Below are 21,641 nucleotides of genomic sequence, written 5' to 3'. Positions count from 1 at the left end.
TTACTGATGCAAAGAAACGGCTTTATCTCGGAATCTGAAATTGTGAAAATAGCAGATCTACTGTACATGCTCACAACGCCTCACAACGCGTTGTGAGCATGTAGATCTGCTATTTTCACAATAGAACCGTGTTATACAAAATGTAATGCCTCAACTCTTAGTGCTCGTCAGGGTGGGGTGGGGCCGTGGGGGGTCCCCAGTTAAAATATGATTATTCTGGGGGTCGCGGCCTGAAAAGGTTGAGAAGCATTGGCATGGCAGACTCACTGCTTTGATGCGGTCCCAGTTGGACTTGGCCAGGTTGAAGGTGCAGGCGGTGGCTCCAGGCTCGTAGCCCACCACACACAGCTTGGTGAGGGGGGAGAAGCCCTCTGCGCGCGCCGTCACCTTGTACTCCCCAGGGTTCAGCAGACGCCAGTAGTCCCCGGTGGGGGCTGCACCATGCACACAGGGAACAGAGGGGGATTTTCAGTGGTTCACAATTAAATGTAATCATTTCTTTGGACAAACATGAATAACAGTGACAACACAGCAGTGCAGCACAGGCCAGTTAAAACATCCAGTCCAAAAAGGAACATCCCAATAAGACCTTTTACGGCTTTGTTTACATTGGAAGTCCTTGGCATTCGATTCATCGCAAATAGTATAAGAACAACATTTAATGCAATTATAAAATATAAATAAAATGAATGAGGGGTGGGTGTTCACTGGGAGGAGTGGTGACTAAAGCCCGTATCATAGTCGGGTCCGCGGTGGAAGGCTTTACACCGCGGTGTAGTCTTTTCGAGTCTTTTTGAGTCATGAAACTACAACGTTACATCATTCCTCACGGTGGAGAGCTTTCCACCGTGAGTCCCAACACATCTCTCTGTTTTTACTATCAGACAGACAGGCTCTACTGATTGGTCAATCTAGACTAGTCAGTCACGGTGAATAGGACTCCACCGTGGCGTACTATGATGGCCTGCACTTATTTTCTGACTTGAGGTTGGAAAGCTTTCCACCTCAAATTTGCGGTGGATAGGTCTCCACCGTACACTCTGATACGGGCTTACCTTTGCCTCTGGCCTCCTGAAAGGTGGATTTTCAGGGCAGCCCAGCGAGCTACATGTCTTAAAGGAGTCATCCAGACCAAAACACATATAGGGTTAAATCTGTCTTTTATCATACCCCTTTATACCTGCTTTATTCAATTTTTTTCATAGCTGCCCCTGTTGCTAGATTTCGGCAGCCCCTGTTGCTAGATTTCGCAGGCCCTCTCATAACTAACAGAGTAGATAGACTTTATACTAGTGCGGTTATTTCTTCAGCTTCAAAATTAGTATTTTTGTATTGGATTGTGTTTACACAACGTCCCGAGACCAACCAAACCGCTGTTTTGACCTCACAGGCACCCTTACTTGTCAAACCGACCCCTCCCTCCCCTTCCTTTCTAGCCTCTCCTCTCCCTGCTCTGGTGCAGAGCAGAAGCCGTTTGACAAGTAAGGGTGCCTGTGAGGTCAAAACAGCGGTTTGGTTAAAACAGCGGTTTGGTTGGTCTCAGGACGTTGTGTAAACACAATCCAATAAAAAAATACTAACTTTGAAGCTGAAGAAATAACCGCACTAGTATAAAGTCTATCTACTCTGTTAGTTAAGAGAGGGCCCGCAAAATCTAGCAACAGGGGCAGCCGAAATCTAGCAACTGGGGCAGCTATGAAAAAAATCGACTAAAGCAGGTATAAAGGGGTATGATAAAAGACAGATTTAACCCTATATGTGTTTTGGTCTGGATGACTCCTTTAAGGGAAACAGTCAAGGAGTTCCATACTTGAGTGGCATTATTGTAGAAGGAGAATTTAGCCATATTGTGCTATGTGTTTGTATTATCAGATTGTTTTGTGCGCTCCCTCTGGTGTTGTAGCTGTGGGTGTCGCTAAATACAATTGGTTTGCCCAGGAAACTCTCAAAAATATGTATTTCATATTAACAAAACGTCTCAATCCCAACTACTAATTGAAGCCGAGGCAGATGGGCCTCGATTCGCATGGACAGGGTGTCATAGCACATGGTTGATTCTAGTCCGGACGTTTTGGGCAATATTTTGATGGAATTGTGTACTACGATAAAAGCATGACATTTAGCACACAGTTAGAACATGCAATATGGAACATTTTTGGCTATAGGGCCATTGCAGATTTGTCTTGGGAAACTCTGTGGGAGCCAATCAAAGTTGGGCTCTCATTGACTTTACCATCTTACAATAAATGCGAGAGGTCTCTGTGTGCGTGCGTGTGTGTATGTATGTTTGTATGTAATCCGCGTATCTCGAGAAATTGGCCCTATAGCCAAAAAATGTTCCATATGCAGAGGTGGAAAAAGTACTCACATTTTGTGCTTGAGTAAAAGTATCAATACTGCAATGTAGATGTACTCTGTTACAAGTAAACGTCCAGGATTCAAAATGTATTTGAGTAAAAGTATGAAAGTATTGGCATCAATAAGTACTTAAATTACCAAAAGTAAAAGTACAAAATGTTTGAAAATAGCAGATCTACAAGCTCACAACGCGTCGCATCGTCTATTTTCAAATGGCCACCATATGAAATCAGGCTTAAGTGGTTAAGTGGTTTATGTATGTTTTATAATATCGTAATTTAGATGTGCAATATTTGGATCCGTACAATATTTGGATCCGAGATGTAGTGGAGTACAAGTGAAAGTATTAGAAATTGGAAATACTCAAGTAAAGTACAAATACCTAAAAACTGTTCTTAAGTACAGTACTGTACTTAGTAAGTAAATGTACTTAGTTACTTTACACCACTGTCCATATGGCATGTTCTAACTGTGTGCCAAATGTAATGCTTTTATCGTAAAGTGCACGATTTTTGCCCGAAACGCTCGGACTATTCTACAGACTCCAACTTTCGCACACAGATAGCTCACATCTTTGCCTACGTTCTTAGCTACTTCCCCTGCCGTTACTGTACTTGCATGACGTACAGTTGTACAAAACATTTTTCAGTGGAACCGCCGATCCAACCAATATGCCTATAAAAGGGGACAAGGACTGAGAGATACAGAGATCTCCATATATGGGCACATATCCGTTTTACATCACACTGACATCACACTGACACGCATGGACTTAGTCCTACTGATGCCATCAGTGTTCTCCATATATGGGCATAATGGGAACAGAGTAGCTAACCTGTGGTGACGTCATGGTTGACACCCTCTACTGAGATGGTGGCGTTGGCGATGGCGTTCCCGTCCTGGTCCTTCACGATGCCCCGGATCCCACGATGCACCTGGGTGGTCCACGCACAAGGACACACAGGTCAGTTACACAGGTGGAAAAAGCACTCATATTTCTTTGTTTTTTTACAACAAGGGTTCATATTTTAGACAGTCATTAGATAAAAGAAACAATGAGTGTTAAAATGTTTTCATTTACTTCTTTCTATTGTTTTAGTGTTTTTAAAGATTTTGATTTGCATGCATGCCCCCAACCAGGCAAGTGGCTAAAATGTATTTAGACACAATAAGCCCATTCACAAGATGCACCGCAATCATTCATGGGCAAATGTGACTTCTGGGGTCTGGTGTAAATAGTAACAAAGAAATTGCCGGCTTATTGTGTCTAAAAATACATATTTAGCCACTTTTATGCATGCCTCCACCCACTGAAATCAAAATACTAAAATCACTAAAACAATAGAAAGCAGTAAATGAAAACATCTTTTAACACTCATCTTTTATTTTCTTTGATTACTAATTAATTATCTAAAATATGGACCCTAAGTTGTCCTTTAAAGGGGAGGACTGCAGTAGAGCAAGGGTTCTCAAACCTTTCTGACTCAGGTCACCCCTGTAAACATCGTTTTCATCCACGGCACTCCTGACTTACACTGTTATTCTTTGTAATCTTATATCAGAGAAATATCCGTTTCCATCAGAACAGACTGAAAATAACTTTATATTTGACGTTTAACCACTTGAACCCAATATAGCATCACTATTCTGGAGGGAAGAGAGTTGGCCGTAGATAGGGTGGGGGGATAATCATCAAGTTCAAAATTTGAACACACCCATTTGGGACATGATTAACACTATCAATACAAGACTTTTGACACCAAAAGTAACTCTGTATCTTGAAAATAACCCCCCACCCCTTGAAAATCAAAAAATACCCCCAAAAGGGTCATTTTCTTAGCCTGCTTCCAGACCAGAGACCCCGCCCACTCTCAGAGTGGACTCTTTCTCTGGTCTGGAGCTGAGTACAGGAATCACTTTTTATTTTCGGTTGCTCCAATGAGCGCGGGGGGTGGGGGTGGGTCTAACGAATATCCAATCCGCGCAGCAGTTGAAACGATTCAAACGAAGTTCACACACAGGCAGGCTGAGGAAGGCACACGCACACACACGCACGCGCTGAGTTCACCAAGCTGTTTATGTTGATTATATGTTTCTGGTCGCAGTTCTGTCACTGGCACAGACAGAGACACACACACAATCACAAACACAGACACAGTCCGCGACCGTGCGTCGCGTCCACCGTGCGTCTCGATCACCGTGCATCGCGATCACTCGCGCGCGGATGCGCGCGTGCACGCTCGCAAAAAAAGTCCCTCCCTGTAAATCGCTTAGAATAGAGCACAGCTTCAGACTAAAGCGTGAGCTGAGTCTGAAATCAGGCTATCATTTTCTGCCAATTCCGCCTGGTATGCATGAGCTATTCTTAATGTTTGCCTATATACTGTTGAATAAATACTTTAAAACTCATTTGGGAATTAATAAACACAATAAATATAAGAACTGTTACACCTCAAAGTAACACTGTACCTTGAAAATAATCCCTCATCCCGCTTTAAAATGAAAGATAACACAAAATAATGTCGTTTTCTGGCTTTTCCACGCATACGCAGTCCACGTATGCCAAACACGTCAACATGTACATCGCACTGGGCGCACCCGCCTTCCCCACTGGGTCTGAGTCATGCCGTTTTACCCGTGCTCTGTTGGACTTCCTCACGTGGATGTCCCTGCAGTAGCTTCCTTGGCCTCCTGTGAGGACGGCCAATTAAGCCTGCAAGAACCCCCAATGACTGGGGCACCCAGCGATTCTCATGAGACCGCAGCCGACACCTTGAGTCCTTGAGGGCTACTTAGAGTACTGGGTGAGACTCTGGTGTCTATGGGTGCCCCGTCACTGGACAGGGTTCTCCTCCCGCCCTTGGTGCGACTGTCGAACTCCTCCTGCCCCCAGTGCGTCCTGACCACGTTGTGCTGCCCGGGCAGGGACTGGCCCTCGTACAGCGGGCGTGAGGGGTTGGCGACAATTTTGGCTACCCACCAGACCTGTCTTGAAACACGGACCAAGGAGTCTAACTTGTGTGTGAGTCGTAGTGCTCACTCGAAAGTCGAAACCCTGTGGCGCAATTAAAGTGAAGGATGGCCCAGGCTGCCCCAGGTGGGATTGTGCACGCTCCACACGATGGGACCCGAAAGATGGTGAACTATGGCTGGCTGGGCAAAGCCAGAGGAAACTTTGGTGGAGTCCTGACGTGCAACTCGGTCGTCCGACCTGAGTATAGGGGCAAAAGATGAATCAAACTCTCTAACTAATCGCTCATCACACCTCATTAAAGGTGTTGGTTGATATAAACAGCAGGACCGTGGCCATGGAAGTTGGAATCCGTTAAGGAGTGTGTAACAACCTGCCGAATCAACCAGCCCTGAAAATGGATGGCGCTGGAGCGATGGACCCGGCCGTCGTTGGCCACGAAATGCCACTATGATGATACGCGATGAGTAGGAGGGCAGCCGTGGTGACACAGAAGCCGCGGATGCAGATCTTGGTGGTAGTAGCACATGTTCAAAGGGTTCCATGTGAACCCAAGGCTCCCACTCGCCATACCGATGCACAACCTGTCATGCCAATAGGGCTGAGTCAGATTGGCAGGGCTGTTGTGTGCCGGGTCTTGGCTGTACTAACTATGGGGGTTACAATCACCCCTCCCGACCCCCCCGAAGTGTGAAGCGCGTCTTCACACTGCAGACCGCTGCACACAACGTCCCTCCATGTCCCTCATGCAAGGATATCACAGGCACATGCAGAGTGGGGTGGAGTTGCTTGGGCACCTGCCCTTTGCCTCAAAGTGCACTTTTGGATGCTAAAAACTAAGTTATATATATGCTAGCTACTGTACATTTCTGGTGTGAAATGGCACGAGGGACCCCACAAAAAGACCACCCCCAAAATCGACACGTGCTGCGCACCCACAGAAGGGCCCATCTGTGTGGTTCGAACACCTGACCACTCAGTGCCCTCTGCACAGCCCTGCGTGCCACTGCCTATATGGCTGAGCCAATTGGCAGGGCTGTTTGTGCGCCGAATCTTGACTTTACTAACTATGGGGGCTACACTTGCAGTCTACCAGGAGCCATAATGCATTATGTAAATGTACTTTATTACATTATAACTTTGCAACATCTACCAGGTGAACCAAAGTCCTCTCTTAAGATTTTTTATTAAAAAAATTAATGAAAATTGGGGGGGAAAGTGGGAAAAAACATGTCCAATTTAGTTTTTTGGGTGGGGTGGGGGGTTTATTTCATCCTAGGTACCAACTCCCAATACAAAATATCTCCCAAATGACCCAATGCACCATCACTGAAATGGGCGTAATTTCCAAAGTTTTTAATTTTAGGCTGTTTATCCCCCCACCCTACCGTAGATGGAAAAAGAACTCATCAAGTCCAGTGCAAATCAGGTCTGTTTTACTAAGCATAGTGAAGTGATATTTATGTAGTGATATTGATGAATTCCAAATGTTATCAGATTATTCTGCGGCACCCCTGGACTGGTGCCACGGCACCCACTTTGAGAAACCACTGCTGACGCACCTGTTCTATGAAGGTCATTAAGAGGATAACTGCTGCTGACCCACCTGTTCTATGAAGGTCATTAAGAGGATAACTGCTGCTGACCCACCTGTTCTATGAAGGTCATTAAGAGGATAATTGCTGCTGACCCACCTGTTCTATGAAGGTCATTAGAGGATAATTGCTGCTGACCCACCTGTTCTATGAAGGTCATTAGAGGATAATTGCTGCTGACCCACCTGTTCTATGAAGGTCATTAGAGGATAATTGCTGCTGACCCACCTGTTCTATGAAGGTCATTAGAGGATAACTGCTGCTGACCCACCTGTTCTATGAAGGTCATTAGAGGATAACTGCAGCTGACCCACCTGTTCTATGAAGGTCATTAAGAGGATAACTGCAGCTGACCCACCTGTTCTATGAAGGTCATTAAGAGGATAACTGCTGCTGACCCACCTGTTCTATGAAGGTCATTAGAGGATAATTGCTGCTGACCCACCTGTTCTATGAAGGTCATTAAGAGGATAACTGCTGCTGACCCACCTGTTCTATGAAGGTCATTAGAGGATAACTGCAGCTGACCCACCTGTTCTATGAAGGTCATTAGAGGATAACTGCTGCTGACCCACCTGTTCTATGAAGGTCATTAGAGGATAATTGCTGCTGACCCACCTGTTCTATGAAGGTCATTAGAGGATAACTGCAGCTGACCCACCTGTTCTATGAAGGTCATTAAGAGGATAACTGCAGCTGACCCACCTGTTCTATGAAGGTCATTAGAGGATAACTGCAGCTGACCCACCTGTTCTATGAAGGTCATTAAGAGGATAACTGCAGCTGACCCACCTGTTCTATGAAGGTCATTAGAGGATAATTGCTGCTGACCCACCTGTTCTATGAAGGTCATTAGAGGATAACTGCAGCTGACCCACCTGTTCTATGAAGGTCATTAAGAGGATAACTGCTGCTGACCCACCTGTTCTATGAAGGTCATTAGAGGATAATTGCTGCTGACCCACCTGTTCTATGAAGGTCATTAGAGGATAACTGCAGCTGACCCACCTGTTCTATGAAGGTCATTAGAGGATAACTGCTGCTGACCCACCTGTTCTATGAAGGTCATTAAGAGGATAACTGCAGCTGACCCACCTGTTCTATGAAGGTCATTAAGAGGATAACTGCAGCTGACCCACCTGTTCTATGAAGGTCATTAAGAGGATAACTGCAGCTGACCCACCTGTTCTATGAAGGTCATTAGAGGATAACTGCAGCTGACCCACCTGTTCTATGAAGGTCATTAAGAGGATAACTGCAGCTGACCCACCTGTTCTATGAAGGTCATTAAGAGGATAACTGCAGCTGACCCACCTGTTCTATGAAGGTCATTAGAGGATAACTGCTGCTGACCCACCTGTTCTATGAAGGTCATTAGAGGATAACTGCAGCTGACCCACCTGTTCTATGAAGGTCATTAGAGGATAATTGCTGCTGACCCACCTGTTCTATGAAGGTCATTAGAGGATAACTGCAGCTGACCCACCTGTTCTATGAAGGTCATTAAGAGGATAACTGCTGCTGACCCACCTGTTCTATGAAGGTCATTAGAGGATAACTGCTGCTGACCCACCTGTTCTATGAAGGTCATTAGAGGATAACTGCAGCTGACCCACCTGTTCTATGAAGGTCATTAGAGGATAACTGCAGCTGACCCACCTGTTCTATGAAGGTCATTAGAGGATAACTGCAGCTGACCCACCTGTTCTATGAAGGTCAGCATGGCCTCTCGGTTCTTGGTCCACTCGTAGGACAGCTCACTCTGGTGAGGAAACTTATCACAGCCCAGGAACACAGACAGCTCAAAGCAGTTGGTGTGCAGGTAGCTGAAGTCATTCATACCTGGTCAGACAGACAGACAGACAGACAGACAGACAGACAGAGATACATACTTTAGTTCAGTGGTACTCAACCTTTTCAGGCTGTTGACCCCCCAAAATAATCATATATTAACTGGGGACCCCCCACCCTGACGAGCGCTAAGAGATGAGACATTTTGTATAACACGGTTTGTTGCGAGGCGTTGTGAGCATGTAGATCTGCTATTTTCAAATCTGCCTCTAATATTTGACAATTTGGCCAATGTTTCATTTGTCATTTTAGAGGTATTAAAAAGTCCTTCAATTGTCACTTTAGAAATGTGCAGATACCTTCTATAGACTTAAACTTTATGTTGGTGTGTTTACTGCTGAGTGAGAAAACAATGTTGCACATTAAGTTAATTGTCTGGGGACCCCCCCAAATAATTTGGCTGCACTTCAATGGTTTCCCATCAAATCCAGAAATTAATTTAAAATCCTTTTAATAACATACAGTACAAAGCATTACTAGGACTGGACCCACTGTATATTTCAGAATTGCTACTCGCAAAACCTAATGTTAGATCCTCAGGTCCTCTAACAATCCCTGTGTCCAAACTAAGACCCCAGGGTGAGCGGGCGTTTGCAGTTGCTGCTCCTACACTATGGAACGACCTCCCATTGTTGGTAAAAAAAAAAAAAAAAAGAATGCTGAGTCAATTGATGTTTTTAAGAACTTGCTGAAAACGTGTTTGTTTCGTATGCATTTTATGTTATGAAGTTACTTTTGACCTGTCTTATGGGCCCTGTTTTATCTTGTTTTAAAGGACAACTTTGTTTTTTTACAACAAGGGTTCATATTTTAGATAGTAATTAAAGAATATAAAAGATGAGTGTTAAAATGTTTTCATTTACTCCTTTCTATTGTTTTAGAGATTTTAATGATTTAGATTTCAGTGGTTGGGGGCATGCGTACAAGTGACTAAATATGTCTTTTTACACAGAATAATCCCATTCCCAAGATACAACGCAACCTTTCTTGGGCAGATGTGACTTCAGGGGTTACTGTAAATAGCAATAAAGAAATTGCAGGCTTATTGTGTCTAAAAAGACATATTTAGCCACTTGTACACATGCCTCCATGCGTACGCATGCCCCCACATTTTAGCACGCTAAACGTGCTAAAACGATAGAACGAAGTAAATGAAAACATTTTAACACCACTTTTTCTTTTCTCTAATTACAATCTAAAATATGAACCCTTGTAAAAAAACTAAGTTGTCCTTTAACTGATTGTTATATGGTTTGTTTTTATTGCTGTCCATTGTACAGCACTTTAACATTGTTTTGAAAGGTGCTTTATAAGTAAAATGTACTTAATTACATACTTGCTTATTTACTTACACAGACAGAGACATCCTAGCTTCAGAATTTGCACTGCACTAACTGTTCCACCAGGGGGTGCCATTATTACTATTTATCTTTTTGTTTGTTTGAGAGTAGTCTCTGTAGCCTGACAACTATTCCACAATCTCTGAACGCTACCCAGGGAAGAAACACTATATAAATGGGATGTATCAATGTTACTCTTTCAGCCTGCATGAAACTACAAGAAAACCTTGAAATCATAGCTTTTGAATCAGAAATCAGAAAGTTGTAGTTTTAGTCTAGTCAAAAGTAAACTAAATATCATAAGATTTTAGTCGACTAAGACAACATTTTGCTACTATTTTTGGTGTTTTGGTGGGCCTTGATGGCTCATCATTGGACACAGGAAACCTGTGAACAGATCTATTTTCAGAGCGCATAAAAAAAAATACTCGTCTTTTAGTTCTACAGGCTCTCTTCTCCACTAGTCCCTCCCTGACATTTTAGTCCAGTTTTTATTTGTTGACGAAAATGTACAATATATTTAGTCATAGTTTTAGACATCATAGCTTAGTTTTTATTTAGTGTTCATTCCTTCTTGCTATTGCTCATTGACTGCGTGTGTTCAGCCCACATGAAACATCAAAAAGAAAACACTGTCTCTGCCAAAGGCCCTGGCTTGCAGTTTAACCCTAATGTTGTCCCTTCTCTGTCTCAAACCATACTGAGCTCTCCTCAACTGAATCATGGCTGCCTTTTAAACAGGTGGGACAAACCATACCAGCAATCACTAATTATTGGCAACTCCTCAGCTCAACTATGGCCAACTAAGGCCCATGAGTTATCTTGCCTAATTACTCTTAAATATAAGATTTCTTCCCAAAATGATTCAATTATATTTTACAAGCCCAAATCATTCACAAATTATACAAATATTGCAAAACATGAACAAACACCCCTCCTCCTTTACAGTGCTTGGACCCTTTCAATCAACAGGGTTACCAGCAGTGGTGTAAAGTAAGTACATTTACTTAGTTACTTTACACCAGTGGTTCTCAACCTGTGGGTCGGGACCCCCAGGGGGGTCTCCAAATTATTTTGGGGGGTCCCCAGATGATTAACCTAATGTGAAACATTGTTTTCTCTCTCAACAGTAAACAAACCAACATAAAGTTTAAGTGTATAGAGGGTATGTGCACATTTCTTAAGTGACAATTTAAGGATTTTTTAATACCTCTAAAATGACAATTAAACATTGGCCAAATTGCTAAATATTAGAGCCAGAAATTGTGAAAATAGCCGATCTACATGCTCACAACGCGTTGCAGTGTTATACAAAATGTAATGCCTTGACTCTTAGTGTTCGTCAGGGAGGGGTCCCCAGTTAAAATATGATTATTTTGGGGGTCACGGCCTGAAAAGGTTGAGAACCACTGCTTTACACCACTGCTGGTATTTGTACTTTAATTGAATATTTCCAATTTTCTATACTTTTACATCTACCCCAAACAAATATTGTATTTTACTCCACAACAATGTATGACAACTTTAGTTACTAGTTACTTTGTAGATTTAGATTATAATTAAAAATCACTTCAACCCTGTATACATTTTGGCCATTTAAAAATAGACGATCTACAAGCTCACAATGCATTGTGAGCTTGTAGATCGTCTATTTTCAAAAGATTTTTATACATTGTATTGATTGGAAAACTTGTGAAATGGGACATTCTGCATAATGAGTACTTTTTGGTACTTTAAGTACATTTTGACACCAATACTTTTGTACTTTTACTCAAGTAAATTTCGAATTCCGAACTTTTACTTGTAATTTCTGCATTGCGGTATTGATACTTTTACTTAAGTAATGAATTTGAGTACTTTTTCCACCACTGGTTGCCAGCACTGCAGAGGAGAAACAGGTGAACTTCCCCACAGTGTCACTAAATAAACCAATAAACATTTAAAACACTTGTGTTAAACGTCAGTCGTCAGATGTACACTGTAGAACAGGGGTCTTCAACGTTTTCAGGCCAAGGACCCCTTAGTTGAGAGAGAGATGAAGCAGGGACCCCCACAACCTTTTCATAGATTCCATATAGTTGCATTGTTTGACAGCACAATCATCAGTGTATTTTGGATTCATGTCAATTTGTGTTTTCAGATATTTAACCACTTGAACCGTCAATACTTGATAAAGTTGACCTTGCTTTCACTCTGTACTTGGTCTGCTCTTTTGCCAAAAATAGCTGATCTACAAGCTCACAACGCCTCGCGGTAGATCTGCTATTTTGGGCTAAAGTTCTCCGAATATGGACGCTAGGGTTCAAGTGGTTAATATAAAAAAGGAGAAAAGAGGTCTCTATCACCCAAAGATTTGGAGGACCCCCTGTAGTGACTCTGAGGACCCCCTAGGGCTCCCGGACCCCCTGTTGAAGACCCTTAATGTAGAAAAACATGTAACACAGCACGACTAAACAACTTCCCAGCCGGGTGGATGATAGTGGTTTCTATTGGAAGCAGCCGTGTGTGTGTGTGTGTGTGTGTGTGTGTGTGTGTGTGTGTGTGTGTGTGTGTGTGTGTGTGTGTGTGTGTGTGTGTGTGTGTGTCTTGTCTAAAGCAGTGGTTCTCAACCTTTTCAGGCCGCGACCCCCAAAATAATCGTATTTTAACTGGGGACCCCCATCCTGACGAACACTAAGAGTTGAGGCATTCCATTTTGTATAGACGGGTTTCTGGTCCACGTTACACTGATAAAACTAGATGCGTGCGCAGGGTCCGTACCAAAATTAGCCAATGAAAACAGCGCTCCCCGAAACAACAGGTTTGGGGATTGGACGGAATTGATTACATGATACAGTCAGCTGTGCATTTAGTCTCAATGTTTGTAAACAAGAAACCCGTCTATAACACGGTTCTATTGTGAAAATAGCAGATCTACATGCTCACAACGCCTCGCAAGCATGTAGATCTGCTATTTTCAAAGTTTCTGCCTCTAATATTTGACAACATGGCCAATGTTTAATTTTTTATTTTAGAGGTATTAAAGGGGTCATAAAAGTCCTTAAATTGTCACTTTAGAAATGTGTGGACCCTCTATACACTTATACTTTATGTTGGTTTGTTTACTGTTGAGTGAGAAAACAGTGTTTCACATTAAGCTATTCATCTGGGGACCCCCCCAAAATAATTTGAGGACCCCTCTGGGGGTCCCGACCCACAGGTTGAGAACCACTGGTCTAAAGGGCACAGGCTGCCCCACCCCCTGACACTTACTGCCGCTGACTGGCTTCCACTTGGCGCGCTGCACGATGCCCAGGCCTCCGGCGGCGTTGTCCCCGTGGCAGGAGCCGTGGTAGGTGTGGGTCATGGTCAGGTGGGTGGAGGCGTAGGAGATGGCCAGCCACCTGGAACACAGCCGGGAAGGGTTAGGTTAGGGTTAACCTCGTTGTTAGGTATTTTGTTGTGGTTCATATCATCTTTTGATGACCAACTGACCACCTGACCCTAAGGCACAGCCATAATGCCATGTGCAGCATTTACAAGGCCAGGCTTCTGTCTGGTAGAAATGAAGCCTTATCTACTGCCATGGAGCCTGTAACAAAAACAATGAGAATTGTTTTGGTTCAGCTCAGCCTGGAAGGACATCCCTTCAGCAACCTATGAACTCTTTGCCACGTATATGGAACCCACTTGTGGACAAGAAACATCCTATGTACTGACCATACTTATACTCATGTCAAAACATCACTTGTCAGAGAGCACGAACCATTGAACCATTATTTCTGTACTGTACCTGTCTTGAATTCTCTCTCTCCAGTCTCCATAGTAAACATTCCATTCTTACTCTGAATCACTCTCCTGTCGTATTGCTTTGTGATGGATTATTGTATCTCATAGGGGAATAAGAAGGTGTTGTTGTTTACAAATAATATATTCATCACTCGCCCACCAGGCGATCGTTAACAACGGGCGGTTTGATCTGATCGGAAACCACAAGCCGAAGAAGCGGCGTCGCTTTGTTTTGGTTCCCCCCGTTTGTTTCCCCAATCCCTATTAAAATGCTCCAGTAGCCTAGTGTAGTCTTGCCAGTCACTACGAGTTGGACTAAAAGATGCATATCCCAAACAATTTTTTCAAAAGCTAAACTACGCCGCATCAAGGAGTTTATTAGGTAGGCCCTAAATGTATGTCCTTGAGCGCAGGGGAATTATTTTGGGTTAAAACTGAATCCGGTTTGATAGTTCCGGCAAACATGACATAAAGTGGTTTCCTCTCCCGACCGGATCAAACCTCAAAAAGTGAAGTGATCCCAGACTAGGTTAGGGTTAGGCTTAGATATAGGTGTGGTTCTGGAACAGAGCTGGGGGAAGGGTTAGGGTCAGGGTTAGGTAGGTGTTAGTGCTGCACAATATATCGCCATCGAGATATGACCATGCACAATATCAGTATTGCAAAAGGCAACGATATGGGCGATATATATATCCGCCGGGACCTGGGGACTGCACCCCTACTTCCCACGGTAATGCTTGGGGGTGAACTAAACCCTTTAAAGCTGGTTAATCAAGGTTAATCAGGCTATTTGTTTGACTAATATTGTTGATGACGTCACGCAGCATCTCTACTGTACTCTACTGTACTCTACTGCAGTGGTTCTCAACCTTTTCAGGCCGCGACCCCCAACATAATCATATTTTAACTGGTGACCCCCACACCCTGACGAGCACTAAGAGTTGAGGCATTATATTTTGTATAACACGGTTCTATTGTGAAAATAGCAGATCTACAAGCTCACAACGCGTCGCATCGCAACACGTTGTGAGCTTGTAGATCGGCTATTTCCACTATCAATGTTCTTTTTTAAGTATAAAGTTGTCAAATATGTCAGTCATTTCTTTGTATATTTAAGTTATGTGTCATATCTGCCTTGTGCAAATTCAAAGCCTACAAGCCAAACAGAAATCTAATTGTCAACGACAAAAACACAATTAAATCGTTAATCGCAATTATTTGAGTGAGTGATCATCATGTAAAATTTCATAATCGTGACGGCCCTACCACTGCTCACCTGAACAGCGACTCGTCGGGGACGGCTCTGGCTTCGTCCTCGGCCTCCGAGGGGCCGCCCCCCCCTCTCCCTCTGCCCCGGTCGTCCTCCTCTTCCTCTCGGTGTCCGTAGCCCTGTTCGTGTTCGTAGCCCTGTCCCTGTCCCTGTTCCTGGTCGTATCCGTAGCCCTGGCCTGGGTCCTGCTCGTGGTAGCCCTGTCCGGGATGCTCATAGCCCTGCCCGTGGTGCTCGTAGCTAGAATAGGGTTCAATAAAAATGAAAATAAATAGGGTGATGTCGGGTAAAGTGGGCCGTCAGGTAAATTGAGCCACTTAAGATTTCAGCCTCCTAGCTCCTAGCCCTCCAAGTTTTAACAGTTCTACTGCCAGATTTATTATTTATTTATTGGGGCTGGTGCCAGCAAAAAGCAGCTACCTTTGCGATGTTATAGAAAATGATCTATTGATTATTTCCAAACTAATTCTTTTTACAATGGACACTCATATGTGTACTTTAGCCAAGCTGGCGGCAGAGGGCAGCCTTATGCAAAGAATTAATGTGAATTGGGCCGCTCCGCTTGCCAGAGCATAGAAATGCATTTTCTAGAACAGCCAGGAAGTGATTTGGGACATTATTGCTTACGTGCGGTGGATTTTTGAGAGCAGCGTTACGGGAGATGTTTTTACTGTACACGGCGGCGCGACCCCTCATCAGCTTACAGGCATCAGACAAGGTAAAAAGAACGAGCCGTATTGGCAGCGCGCTTGGGTCAAAATTGGGGCGAACGGGAACGTCCGAAGCAGCCAATGGCTACACATGTTTCTTGCCACAGCTGTACTTGACATAAAACGATTGATCTGATTGATCAATATTTTATTTGGTGGGAGGAGCAAAGCCTCAAATCCAGACTGCCAGTGGAGAACACTAGGTCGGGTCCTGTGCAAACAAATCTTACTTGTCAATGATAAGGATGATACATCAATAACAATATAATATAATGTATTAAACACATATTGGCTCAACCCTAAAGTGGCCCGTTTTAGCTGATAAGATGTGTAGCAACTCATAATGTAATAAGGGCTCATAATGTAATAAGGGCTCATAATGTAATAAGAAAAATGTAATAAAAACTCATAATGTAATAATCAGCTCATAATGTAATAAAAAAATGAGCGCATAACGTAATAATGGATTTTTCAATAATGTAATAATGTAATAATGTGTTACATTAAGAACCTCCACATAGGAGGCTCATAATGTAATAAAACTTCATAATGTAATAATGTATTTTTTATTACATTATGAGCTGATTATTACATTATGAGCTTTTATTACATTTTAATTATTACATTATGCGCTTGTTTTTTATTACATTATGAGCTGATTATTACATTATGAGTTTTTATTACATGTTTTTATTACATTATGAGCCCTTATTACATTATGAGTTGCTTCACACCCTGCCAACTTTGTTGATGAAGAATGGAGCTGCTAAACATGCAGCAAATGAATACATATGGGGATCATTTAGCTGTACAAAGAGCATCCACAATGCTCAACATACAGTTCGTGATTGTATCGACACTGGGTGTTGATGCAACATCGATAATATCCCCATTGCTAGTTTTGGGCCACTTTGCCGAAGGTCATGGGGTCCATTATGTAAGCCTTGATGGACTAGTCCAGGAAGCAGAGGAGAGCCCACCACTTCGATCTGTCCCTCACTCATAAGTCTAGCCCTCACTCTGGCCCTGACTCGGTACCTCACTCTGGCCCTGACTCGGTCCCTCACTCTGGCCCAGGGCCGGATTTATAATAGGGCTTGATGTGCTGAAGCACAGGGCAACAATCACAGGGGGGCACCAGAGGATCAACTGTAAACAAATATTCACATGAGCTAAGCTAAGCTAAGCTAACGTTGCTGTCTGTAATGACTGGTTACACTTAAGGGTTTTGAAGAAACGTTAGGTGGATACTAGTATGCACAACTCTAAAAGAACTGGTGCACAATTGTGTTGAAGCGCCTCAGTGCGGCTGCAGAGTTAAGGTGCTATCTATCCCTGATTGATTGATTGATTGAAGACTTTATTAGAAGTTTGCATAGGTTCATGACAGTACAGTTCACTGGTACAAGGTCAACTAAAGGGAGATCCTAGTAAGCTTTTTGGCTTATTTGCACAGGAAACCTTCATGTATCCCATATATAACAACTGAGACCACACTATTAAGTAGGGTGACCAGACGTCCCGGTTTGGCCGGGACTGTTCGTTTTCAAGCTGCGTGTCCCGGTGTCCCGACAAATATCTCTAAAACACTAATATGTCCCGCTTTTCAACATTCACCACAAAATTGTGCCAATAATAGTATCTGTTTTCAGTGGTTGCATACATTTATCATGTTCTTTTCACGAAAACATGCTCACCTAACCAATCAGAAAACATGTACAAATTCATTGCGCGTCTGAATTCAACACTGAGACTGTTTGTCAATCACTCACTGCCTGTTTGCAACCCTGCGGTGTATGTGCGCTTGCACGAACATTAGAGAATGTGCACGCACGTGCGCGATAACGTGCGCATTGCTTTTGGGGGGGGGGGCCCTCACTCTCGCTGTAAGGCCCTCACTCTGGCCCTGACCCGGTACCTCACTCTGGCCCTAAGTCTGGACAGATCGAAGTGGTGCGCTCTTTGAATCAAGTGTGTGACTGGTCCATCAAGGCTTACATAATGACCTTCGGCAAAGTGGCCCAGAACTAGCAATGGCAGACTGTCGTCATACTGACCACATGGGAATATTATCGATGTTGCATCAACACCCAGTGTCGATACAATCACGAACTGTATGTTGAACATTGTGGATGCTCTTTGTACAGCTGAATGATCCCCATATGTATTAATTTGCTGCATGTTTAGCAGCTCCATTCTTCATCAACAAAGTTGGCAGGGTGTGTAGCAACTCATAATGTAATAAGGGCTCATAATGTAATAAAAACATGTAATAAAAACTCATAATGTAATAATCAGCTCATAATGTAATAAAAAAACAAGCGCATAATGTAATAATTAAAATGTAATAAAAGCTCATAATGTAATAATCAGCTCATAATGTAATAAATAATACATTATTACATTATGAAGTTTTATTACATTATGAGCCTCCTATGTGGAGGTTCTTAATGTAACACATTATTACATTATTACATTATTGAAAAATCCATTATTACGTTATGTGCTCGTTTTTTTTATTACATTATGAGCTGATTATTACATTATGAGTTTTTATTACATTTTTCTTATTACATTATGAGCCCTTATTACATTATGAGCCGTTATTACATTATGAGTTGCTACAAGGTGTCCCAAATTACCGGAAAACTGCTAATCTAGAAAATCGGTGACAGCTGATGTTTCAAAAGCTGTAGGGCCAAAACTATTTCATTTTATTACATAAATGTCAAACATGTTGACAACAGTCCTTATTAAGTGTCATGCATTGTTTTTTTTCTCCCCCCCCCCCCCCCCCCCCCACACACACACACACAAGAAAAAACAACAACCTGTCCATACCCCTGTCCTTGATGGTACCCGTGTCCCTGGTCATATCCGTGGTCCTGGTCGTAGCCCCGCCCCCCCTGGTTGTTGCGTCGGTGTTCGTAGGCGGGGTCGTAGCCGCGCTCGTAGCCTCGGTCGTAGGAGCGCTCCCGCCACTCCTGCTCGGGGTCCACGTAGCCGCGGCTCCTCCAGTCCTCCTCGGGACGCTCCTGGTCGTAGCCCCGCCCCCACTCCGTCACGTCGAAGCCCCCGTCCTCCTCCTCGTACCTGCGGAGAAGAGAAGCCAGCGACCGCCGTAAACGCGGGGAGTCGCCCAGTACGGTACTTGGACCCCTCCTCCCCCCCTGTGCAGGTGCTGTTGCCTAGGCCTAGAATTATTGAATGCTTTAACCAGTGAAAAATAGCAGATCTACAAGCTCACAGCGCGGCACCGAGTGCCGCGCTGCGAGCTTGTAGATCCGCTATTTTTGAAAAAGTCATGAAAATGTGTGCAAATCTTTGAATACATGTATTTTCAAAGCGAACGTTTGTAACTCAAATTTTGCTTCTGGGGGGGTCCCTGGAACTAAATATTTTGAGATGGGGGTCCGTGGCCAAATAAATATCATTTTGGGGGTCCTTCACAGGAAAAGGTATGAGAACCACTGACACAGTAGTCTCTCAAGAACAGACTAAAGCCGGCATCATAGTCGCCTGGGCGGTGGAAGGCTTTACACCGCGGTGTAGTCTTTTCGAGTCTTTTTGAGTCATGAAACTACAACGTTACATCATTCCTCGCGGTGGAGAGCTTTCCACCGCAAGTCCCAACACATCTCTTTGTTTTTACTATCAGACAGACAGGCTCTACACCCCGTTCACTGATTGGTCAATCTAGACTAGTCAGTCACGGTGAATAGGACTCCACCGTGGCGTACTATGATGGCCTGCACTTATTTTCTGACTTGAGGTGGAAAGCTTTCCACCGCAAATTTGCGGTGGATAGCTCTCCACCGTACACTCTGATACGGGCTTAACTGAGCTCCATTTAAGTGAAAAGGACCTTTTCTTTGACGATGGCTAGCCAGATTGCTGACACAGAAACATAGGTTTTTCAAAAAATCTTAGAAGGATTCAAAAGACACTTCGGGTCAAAATTCTAATTTTCACGATTTAAAAAAAATAGTAGATCTACAAGCTTGCAGCGCTGCACTCGGTGCCGCGCTGTAAGCTTGTATATCTGCTATTTTTCAATAGTTAAAGCATAAAATAATGATACATAATAATGTGTACCCGTTCTGAATGGGTTAATGTTTGCTTATTATGACAAACATGATCAGAATAGGGTTGCTAGGGTTCGCCTTCCCAAAACCAGATAAAGACACAACGGTCAGAAATGGGACTTTGTGAGGATAGAAGGTGCTAGTGGGACCCCAAAAAAAGGTTTTAAAATAGGAAAAGTGAAATGTCATGGTGTATCACCCTTAAATACTAGTAAGACACCTCAGGGCGACATGCAACCTCGCCCCATCTAGCCAGTGATGTATTGGACCAGTTACCCATATATGGAGACCCCTGGTACGCATATAGGGAGATCCATGTACAGTATATGGAGATATGCTGTGAGAGCCCAAACATGCTTACTCAGTTATTCGTTATGTGAAGAAAGTCCTATGACATCTATGACATCTGACATCATACCTTTTTATGCCCAATTGCCCATACATGGAGATGTCTGTAGTCTGTAGAACCAGCCGTTAGTGTAGTATGTGGCCGATGTGGCCTCCATATATGGGCATTCCCATATGAAGTCCTGTTAGATATGGGCTTAATATTGATGACATCAGGGAACTCCATATATGGGCATAAAAGGGATTCTGTTAGTGTGACATCACAGTGAAGCCAGAGCGTGATGTCAGAGTGGCAAACCCATTATGTTAAGAGTGGTTCCCCTGACATCACAGTGACATCAGAGCACAAACCCATAGAACCACAGTGTCAGGCGTGACAGAGATACATACATACGGACAGGCTGTGACCGTTCACATACTAACTTGCACCTAGGGTCGCAATCACGACTGAAAAACGCTGTATGGCGAAACAGTGTAGCGCTGATTCCTAAAGAATCTCCACTACACAATGTGTCAAATTAATCTGATGATGTTTAAAGTAATATTGTTGCTGCTGTTCTCCATGCTGCCAACCAGGTGAAGAATCATAGACTGAGGCTTTGCTTTTTTATGAAAGATGCTTCTGAAACATATAGCTAGTTTGACCACTTTAAAATATTAAATGATACGTGGCTTGCGAGGTTCAGGGAAAGTTAAATACAGTATACCCGAGAGGCTACAAACATCGCACAGACAGACATACAGAGAGACAGACAGACAGACAGACATACTGTCTCTTCTTGCGGCTGTGTGGCGCCCCGCTGGCGGCGATGGCTTGGCTGAGGCGGTGGTTGTCGTAGGGATAGGCCACCAGCCTCTCCCCTCCCTGCAGGTTGGCTCCCAGGACGAAGGGGTGGCTCTCCATCCACGCCATGATGGCTCTGGTCTCCACAGCGATCTGGACGGATGGAACACCACTGACAGCTCAGCCTCCACTAACTCACATCACATCACAACCATCCATCACAGGTCAGCCTCAAGTGCAGAGTATCAGGCTTGCAAGTTGAAGCGATATAGGAAGAGACTTCAAGAGAAAGTATGAATGGCCGCTGGCTTCAACGGGGTCTGAATGCAGACCACAGAAACCCATGAGGCGGATTCTTGGAGGCAGACTGTTGATTCTTTAGAATCTCCCTCCCCTGTACTGTACAGGGGGAGAAGGATTCTAAAGAATCCCCCCCAAAAAACGGTACGGTTAGGTTCTTGTAAAGGAGCGCTCGTTTTCTATTGACCATGACGGAGGCGCGCCGTCTCAGGCGATCTTGAGCCCCGTGAGCCACCGCCGAGCGAGCGGAAGCGAGCGAGT

At 43.8% G+C, this 21,641-nt stretch overlaps 1 protein-coding gene across 1 annotated transcript in view; it reads right to left on the bottom strand.

Annotated features, from left to right (window-relative positions):
- The window catches only part of aebp1b (AE binding protein 1b), a 75,668-nt gene that overhangs the window by 2,739 nt on the left and 51,288 nt on the right, over positions 1-21,641 (bottom strand). The window contains exons 18-24 of the mRNA XM_080739515.1: positions 21,067-21,233; positions 18,705-18,956; positions 15,160-15,393; positions 13,368-13,498; positions 8,627-8,766; positions 3,194-3,293; positions 268-434 (exon numbers count right to left, since the gene is read on the bottom strand). Coding sequence (XP_080595641.1) covers positions 268-434; positions 3,194-3,293; positions 8,627-8,766; positions 13,368-13,498; positions 15,160-15,393; positions 18,705-18,956; positions 21,067-21,233 — 1,191 coding nt within the window. The remainder of the gene's footprint in view (positions 1-267; positions 435-3,193; positions 3,294-8,626; positions 8,767-13,367; positions 13,499-15,159; positions 15,394-18,704; positions 18,957-21,066; positions 21,234-21,641) is intronic.

Source organism: Nannobrachium achirus (genome assembly GCF_963921795.1).
Source record: "Nannobrachium achirus genome assembly, chromosome: 12".
In the NCBI taxonomy this organism is placed as follows: Eukaryota; Metazoa; Chordata; class Actinopteri; order Myctophiformes; family Myctophidae; genus Nannobrachium; species Nannobrachium achirus.
This window is presented reverse-complemented; position numbering and strand designations above follow the sequence as displayed.